This window comes from Seriola aureovittata, chromosome 5, assembly GCF_021018895.1.
Source record: "Seriola aureovittata isolate HTS-2021-v1 ecotype China chromosome 5, ASM2101889v1, whole genome shotgun sequence".
NCBI classification, from domain to species: Eukaryota; Metazoa; Chordata; class Actinopteri; order Carangiformes; family Carangidae; genus Seriola; species Seriola aureovittata.
This window is the reverse complement of record NC_079368.1, coordinates 28679856-28688127: the sequence shown is the minus strand read 5'-3', so window position 1 is coordinate 28688127 and position 8272 is coordinate 28679856. Positions and strand designations below refer to the sequence as shown.

General features: G+C 40.0%; 1 protein-coding gene across 2 annotated transcripts in view; it reads left to right on the top strand.

The window, feature by feature from the left end:
- The first annotated feature begins 7 nt into the window (after window positions 1–7).
- The window catches only part of LOC130169620 (interleukin-6 receptor subunit beta), a 12670-nt gene continuing 4405 nt past the window's right edge, over window positions 8–8272 (top strand). The window contains exons 1-13 of one of the 2 annotated variants that reach the window (XM_056376512.1): window positions 8–174; window positions 1143–1340; window positions 1453–1533; window positions 2374–2478; window positions 2612–2720; window positions 2824–2957; window positions 3050–3180; window positions 3849–4011; window positions 4159–4241; window positions 4554–4776; window positions 5687–5881; window positions 7252–7350; window positions 8262–8272. The exon at window positions 8262–8272 is cut by the window's right edge and continues 127 nt beyond it. In XM_056376512.1, the coding sequence (XP_056232487.1) occupies window positions 1458–1533; window positions 2374–2478; window positions 2612–2720; window positions 2824–2957; window positions 3050–3180; window positions 3849–4011; window positions 4159–4241; window positions 4554–4776; window positions 5687–5881; window positions 7252–7350; window positions 8262–8272 (1329 nt within the window). In that variant the 5' untranslated portion in view covers window positions 8–174; window positions 1143–1340; window positions 1453–1457. The other variant, XM_056376513.1, reaches the window with a different exon arrangement.

Below are 8272 nucleotides of genomic sequence, written 5' to 3'. Positions count from 1 at the left end.
ATTTACGATAGAAAACGACCGTTAATTAACCGTTAAAAGAACACACGTAGAGCGGAGTGACACGTGCAGTTAAAAGTCTGTCTCGTCCAATCAGATTACTCGTTAGGAACTAACTGTTTTAATATCACGAGTTACAGGCCGGAGCGTCGCTGTAAGCACCAGAAGTTTCATTTGGTATGTCGCAATACATTTTACCTCTCTTCAAAAATTACATATTGCACCACATTGTAAATTCAATAATATTTCGATTAATTGTTCAGCTCTAGTTACATTACAAGACTCAATTAAACTAGTCGGGAGGGAGGACGTGACTCAGCTCAACTTCCGCCATTACGCTGCACCTGCATGCTAGCATACCTACAGCTAGCATAAATTAAGTGTTAAACACGGAACTCGTAAACATTTATTCAGGAGTGCAGCACGTCCGTTTGTTCACTCACTTTGAACATTATCATGGCAGCACGTTGGCGTTATATTTAAAGTTCGTTTGTGCTCGGTCATTATGTTTTAGAAGCGTTTTATTTATGTGTTGGGTAAGTGGGCATTTGACCTGTTGGCAGCACAAGATGGCGGATATCACCTTACTGTAGCGCAGAGCAACGACATGTTTGAGGTTAGAAGTTTGTCCACCTGAAAACATTCACTACAACAATAATTAAAACATGTAAATTCATTACAAGTGTATTGGTACACGTCTTTGTCGTAGTTATATTTAGAGGATTCCTGTTAAAAAAAAGTTTGTTTTGTAAAAGAGGAAAATTAGTGAAAATACAGAAATCTGATTTAAATCCACATGTTGGTTCTGGCCTCAAAATCCAGTCACCTCTGTTCTAGTTTAGTACCAAAATGAAATTGTCATAGCAGCTGAACTTAAAGACAGTAAAATACAAAGATGAAAAAATACACAGAAATTCCACAAGTATACCATGCAAATGAGAAAGTCGATAAATAAAAAATAAATGAGTATAAGTATGTGGAACATTTCTAGCAGTGGCTGCGGTGGAGTTTCCCTCTGACTGTCATCCCAGAGTATCAATGCTGTGTGGCTGAGAGTGAGACTTCCTCACACGGCTCTGTTACAGTAAAGTGCTGATTTACTGATAAACCACCCTGAATTGTTTCCATCATCTGGAGCCGTGCAGGTGGATTTTCTCTGGACAAACACTGTGGATAAACTGACCGTTTGTGAGGAAACCTCTCATTTTATATGACACAATCACACACGTGAGATGTGTATGGCATGGAGCAATTTCCTGGTAACACCCCAAGACTGTGGAGGAGCATGCTGAGTTCATCTGCTGGTTTCCTCATCCACTGCTCACATCTTTAAGTCATCAGAGGTGAATAGCATGATCTCTGTTTCTCTAAATGACTGTATCCCACTGAGATGGAAATGGATGCTTTTAGATGTTTAGAATGAGCCTTATTTTGTAAATACACTGTGACTTTTAGCAGCTATGGTGGACATGTGGTCTCCTTCATTGCACATTGGTACCTGGACATTGATGAGCCTCCTCAGTGTCTTTTCTCATGGTGAGTTGACCACAAACTTTTCTTCATAATTTAAGACATATATTGCATTTAGCTTAAATGTTAAACCTTGGCAGGAAGGGTTTGAGCTCAGATCTGGATGAAAGTGGTTTTTAGAATTTAAATGAACTTTCTCAGATATGTTTTAGTAAAGATCAACATTCATTTTGAATTAACTGAAGTGATTTCCCAAAGGAAAATTAGAGTTACTTCAGGACTTTCATTTAACAGGATAAGTGTAATTTCAGTCAATTTGTTGTTTGTAGTTTCATCACTGGTTATTATTGTTTTTTTGGCTGTGGATTCTTGCAAACTGTCCTCAAGCAGAGGGTTTAATATTTTTGCTCCTCTGATGAGCTTTTATTGATCTGTTCAAACACAAACCATGTGCATACATTTCAATCTTACTAATGGGGTCAATTCAAGTCCTGGTCTGAACCTTTCTGGCTTGTGTCGCCTTAAAGCAAATAAATCTACGAGTGACCTTTTGTCAAAACTTAAAATGGCTTTGTGTCAACAAAGTGATTTTCCCACTTAGACTATTAAATGTGAATTCAATATTAGAGGCTTGACGGGTAAAACACTCCCGTTAATGCTGACACACACAGACAAATAATCCACCTTTAATCACATTGTGTTTTAATGTACGTCTCGTCTGGATCCTATAATCTTAGAATAAAGATTTTTAGCAGTTTAGATTCTCAAAGACCCTCATGGTGATGTATTTACATGCATGTGGGAAATTTTAGTGCATTTATTTGCAGATACTGATTTGCTGTGAGCTGAGTGACGGCATCTTGTCGACTGCAGAATCGTCATGTTTTCTGTGTGTTTGTGTGTCAGAAGTGACGATCAAGACATTGGATCTGAAGCCGTGTAAAAACGACAACATGGTGTGTGTGACCAACCTCAGAGACTGTGACCCTCCACCGCCTTCATCTATACAGAGTGAATACACACACACACACGTTTAAAGTTTTAATGGTCATAACTTTTACATTATTTATCCTATTTTAATGACGTCTGGGTTTATGGGTGCGGTCTTTCATTAACTCTGGGTCCTCCTGTTGTTTTGCTGCAGTGAATCTGAACATGTCGTGTTACTGCAGCGAGTCATACAAATACCTGACTTGTGAGCTGAGTGAGATGAACAGCCTCATTGAGCCTGACATCGATTTCATCTTCAGGAGGTAAACACTGACCAGAGGGAAACATTCATTTATAAAGTTACACTCTAGTCATACAGTTGATCTTGTATCTCATAGGTATCTCATTTTTCTTTTTCTTCTTCAGTATGAATATAATCTTCTCCTGTAAGGCCATCTTCAACCCTTCAGGCGCCTTCAACATTACAGCCAGGATGAGGAACTACATAATGGGGACTGAGATCAGATCCCAGCCTCACAAAGTGAATTTATATGAGTCAGGTTAGTGGCCCAGAGATGTTTCTGTTTGACCTGTGATCACTTCACTTCCCAGTAACGGCAGTAGTTGTCTCCTTGTGTCCTTGTCTCCTCAGTCAAACCCTCTGAGCCTAATTTAACTGTGCTCGGCTCCACTGACGTCTCTGTTGCTGTGTCTTGGAAAAGCAGCAGTGACGGCAGCTGTCGGCTTCGCTACAGAGTCAACGACACTCAGACGTGGTCTCAGGTTAGCATCAAGGACTCATGAATGTTTGTAACTTATCAAGCTACAACCGTTAGCCCACATTAGCATTGCCATGTTATGCTCCACAGCAGTGCTGACAGTTAGCCAGCCGGCAATAGCAACATTTGTCAAATAAATACATAGTAAGGGTAACAGCAAGTTAGCTAAGGTTGTCATGCTACTGTAGCCGGGCACTAATGGAAACAGACATGATGTAGCTTCAAGTTACTTACACATGGAGTAAAAGAAAAGCCAGTTCTGAGTCAAGCTAGAGAATTGAGGAGCCTTTAGAAAGTCAGACCAGTACTGGCTCCATGGTCGGACTGGGAAAGAAATTCAGCCCTGGACTTATCCTTAGAGACCGGCTACACAAATGACACTGGCGGAGCCGGTCAAGACTTGTACAAGAACACACACATTTATTCATGAAAAGTAGGTCTGAGCTGAGTTTTCTTCTTCTTTTTTTTTTTAGAAACTTAGACATAACAGCAGAGTTTTTTCTTTGTTTCAGTGTTGTCCTTGCTTTGGCCTCTGGAGCCATCTTTTTCTCGAGCTAAGGTTTTGTTGGGAGTCTTCAAAACCAAATACAATGATGAAAACGTGTCCTAATTTCCTATAAATGAAAGGAAACAACACAAAGTCCAGTCTTTCTCTCTGTCTTTTGTTTCTAGCCTCCAGATTTTCTCCGTGTGCATCGAGATAATAAGCTGGTCCACACGGTCAAAGACCTCCTGCCGTTCACCGTCTACAGAGCAGCTGTGGCCTGCAGGAGGGGCGAGTCCGGCATCTGGAGCAACTGGAGCCCTGACGTCACCGTGACGACGCTGGAAAGAGGTAACGGGGATGAAAACTGAGAGGAAGACACAAATACTTTCCCACCATATGTGGCACTATGACAGACTAAACCAATGACATTTATTAGGTGTTTTTAAATGCTGTGAGCTCGGCTTTGATTTTAATTTCATGCTCCTTCTTTGCCAGTGCCCTCCAGGCCTCCAGAGGTGTGTTACAGAGTGGAGAGAAACGACTCTGGTGAATCTCTGCTCCTTCATCTCATGTGGAAGGTACACTGGAAATACTGCCATCTATCACATTGTCTCCTTTTTAGCGTATAAAGACAATTCATCTTCTATCAGTCCTGTCCTGTCTCGTCTTTGATGGTTTGTTGTCTACAGAGAATCACATAGTTCCAGATTTAACGTTTGCAGCAGCCGAAACATCCAAGAAAATAAAATGTTTGTCAGAATATCACCAACAAAGCAGACATTCATCTCTTAAAGCTTTAGCTGTGTTTTCCTCTTCCTGTCTAAGAACTGCCTAAATCAATGTGGTTTAAACTTTCTCAACGTTTACACAAGCATCTCGTCTCTCCCCAGGGTCTTGACCTCCATGAGGCAGGAGGGCGTATCCTTGGATACCAGGTGAGCTATGAACCTGTGACAAGGCGACATCTGCAGGACAGGTTGATTCGAAACGTCACAGGGGTGATGGACACCCTGGTGGTGGAGGAGGGGAACTACAGCGTCACCGTCACAGCCTTCAACAAGGCCGGCTACGGACCTGCTGCGAATCTCAGCATTGACACGCACAGACAGAAGAGTGAGTGGTGGTTATCACATGGTACCACTTTCACCATTCATTAAGGCTTTATAAGCTGTAATTAATGGTGTTATTAATGGTTAATAAATCATTTACATAAATCATACATACATATATATATATATATATATATATATATATATATATATATATATATACAGTTTTAAGCCATCAATGCAGGAGGAGGAACCCAAAAGCTTTTCTTATTAATGGCTTGTAACTGATCTTTAATGCATTAGTAAATGATTTATTAACCAGCAATAGAGCTGTTAATTACAGCTTCAAACACCCTTTGTAATTGCAGAGGGTTTCTGAGCGGTCCTGCAAAATCTGCATCTGCTGCGTGATTAAACTAATAGATAATCGACTGCCCAGTATTTTAACAACACATCCTAACACACACACATGCAGAGCTATATGTGGTAAATTGCTAATCATAATGATAAAGCTCCAGCTTTTAAACTGATATTAAAAGATTTAAAACTGTTGCTCTCCGTTTATGCAACATCCTGTGCGTGCTTGTGTGTGTGTGTGTGTGTCTATGCTTGCATTTGTGTGCCTTCTCTTAGAGAAGGAAGCAGCAGAGCCGTCTCATGATGTTCCGATAAAACGTCTTGCAACATCAAATGTTCTTTTTAGTTTTTTGCCTTGTAAGAACATGAGCAGAAATGCAGCAGCTGAGTGATGCTTGGGTTTTTCTGTGAGTAGTGGTTTAAAACCTGCAGGGTGGAGGTTGTGTGACAGTGTTAGATGTCAGTTAAATCTGAATGATTTAATAGGGATGGATGCATGGAGAAACGCTGCGCTCTCCAAAATAACAGATTTAAAATTGGCAGCTAATGACATTATGTTGTTGCTGATGATGAAGATTCTTTAATATCACTGATAATCCTGTTGTTGGTTTCTGCAGATCTTCTGTCAGTCAGAAACTTGTGGGTCTCCAGTTCTTTCCCAGCTGTCAAAGGCCTTCAGGTCCAATGGGAGAGCCCCACAGCCCCGCCCTCTGTCTTACCTGTCAGTCATTTTGTTGTTCAGTGGCACTCTGAGACGCGTCCCTCCACCAGCCGCTGGTCCCCAGGAGACCGCTTCAACACCTCCATAGAAGGTATTGTGCTGGAGTATTGAACTCAAACTTATTTGCTGCATTTAAAAATATCCAGTTAGACCAGAGAGGAAACTTATATAGTGCATTTTATAAGCTAAAGATGCATCAGTTAGTGTGTAGACGTCATAGATTCAGCAGGCAGATGCACTGTTGCAGGTCAGTATGTGTCTCTTTGGGGTTTACAAACAGCTAAAAAAGAAAAGTAAAAATGATAAAAAATACAGTATGTTTTCATTCCTCTTCTTCTGTGTTTTATTTGAAGTGTTGATCCATAAGAAGATATATGGTTTTAAGAACCAAAAACCATCTCGGTGTAGTTTTACATCTCCTCTCTCAGGCTTCTCTCTGCAGCTCTAGTAACAACAGGTTGGTGAACCAATCAGAAGAGAGGAGGCTCTGAGCCTCTCTTCTGATTGGCTGACTGTTTTCTGAGTGATCCAATAAAAATAAAGCAGATTTCAGGTAAAAACACTCAGAGAAACCAAATCCTGCAAGGTTTGGATGGTGGGTCCAGGTGGGCGGGGCTTGGTGACTGCTTTGTTGTGACATCACAAAGTTCCAGAAGTCCTGACGGCTGGTTTTAAGGCTCAGTTTCTGAATACAGGCTGTGTGCATTTCTCTGTGGACTGAGGCTTTGATACTTTCACAGTATTAATATAGAAGCTAGAGCTGATCTATAATCACACTACACATGGACACAGACCTTTACACTGGAGGAGCTTTAAGTTAAAAGGTCAGGACTTACCAAACTTTAGATCAAGAATTAGATTAGATTTTGCTGATTTTCAATATTAACACACATCAGTGAGTCACACTGTGTCACTGACTGATATGTTCCCGCATCTTTGAACACGCACACTGTGGTTTATTTTGACTTACACACCCCGCCCTCACTAAAGCAACATGTAGATTAATCCTGTTGAAAGTAGTCCCCAACAAATGCACTATTTCCTCTTTTTTTTATTGGCTGAAAACTACAGTGAGCAACTGTTTTTGGTAATTTAACATGAAGCTTTGAGCCGTGTGCTGTTTTACACCTCAAAATGTTTCCCCCTCTGATTTCCTCTGTTATCTTACACCATCTAGAAAGTGATGAAAGTCATCTGGTTATCATCAACTCCTGTTTTTCTGTTGAGTTTCTGTGGGAAGCTGCTGCAGCTGCAAGTGCCAAAAAAAAGAAACTTTCTGCAGCTGCTTCACAGTAAAAGCCTCCCATAGGAGAAATGTGATTATTAGCAGCTAGGCTTTTACTCTGAAACAGCTGCAAGACAAAGAGGCTAATTCAAGATGTATCTCCAGTGAAACAGTGAAAGCCTCTTTCCCTCTTCAGTATTTACAGCATGTGCTAACACTGTGTGGTGTGTTTACAGATGTCGACCCTGATGACTCTTACATGATCAGTGTGTTCCCCGTCTACAAGCAGCAGTGTGGATCCCCTCGGTCTCTGCCTGCCAGTCTGCAGCACGGAGGTAAACACACTGTATGAACAGATCTCCGCAAATAATGTACACTTAATGATTAAGCAAGATAAACATACTTTGTACCCTGGATGAAAGTTGAAGTGTGTACATAATAGTGACTGTATAAAAGAGCCAAGTTTGAGATTGGAGGGTGTCTTGACTCTTGATACCGTTGTGGTTGAAAGACGCTGCACCCTATTTGGCCAAATAGTATCCTTGACTCTGCTTATGATCATTGTGTTGATCGTTGGGTGGTTCATTTTAATTTGACATATTGTTCAGTAATAAATCTTTGAATCTTGACTGACTCATTGTTGTCTGCTTTCCTCACCTTACAGCAAAATTGCCTCTACATATATATATTGAAAATATCTGTGAAAAAAATTTTACATAGAAGGCATGTTTTCTATGTAAAAGTGATGTGTTAACATTATATTTTTAATTCATTAAGACAAGTTTATTAAAACAACATACGTGTTAAAAATTCTATATGTTTATATATGTTTTTCATGTATAATTTCACATTCTGGGAAAGTGGTCTCAAACTTTTTGGACCGCACTGTTTATAATATCAACTCATTGTTGGGATGGATATATATTTATGTAACATCTGTTTACAATATAAGCATATATACATAAATGTATATACTTGTATAGGCTAGACTTATATATGTCAATATACAAATAAAACCAAAACTATCTGCTGTGAAGTGAAAAAATATAGTATCTTTGTAACAAGGGTGAACTGCTCCTTTAATTAACTCACATCCATTATGGATACCACTGAAATATCTGAGTACTGCAGCGTTTTAATGAACAGAACTCTTTTTAATTGAATCATGAATAACATGATGTGAACATGAACATCATCTACAGAGATGTCTGACTGGATATCATTATATTCTCTGCTGTTTTCTCAGCTCTGATGGCG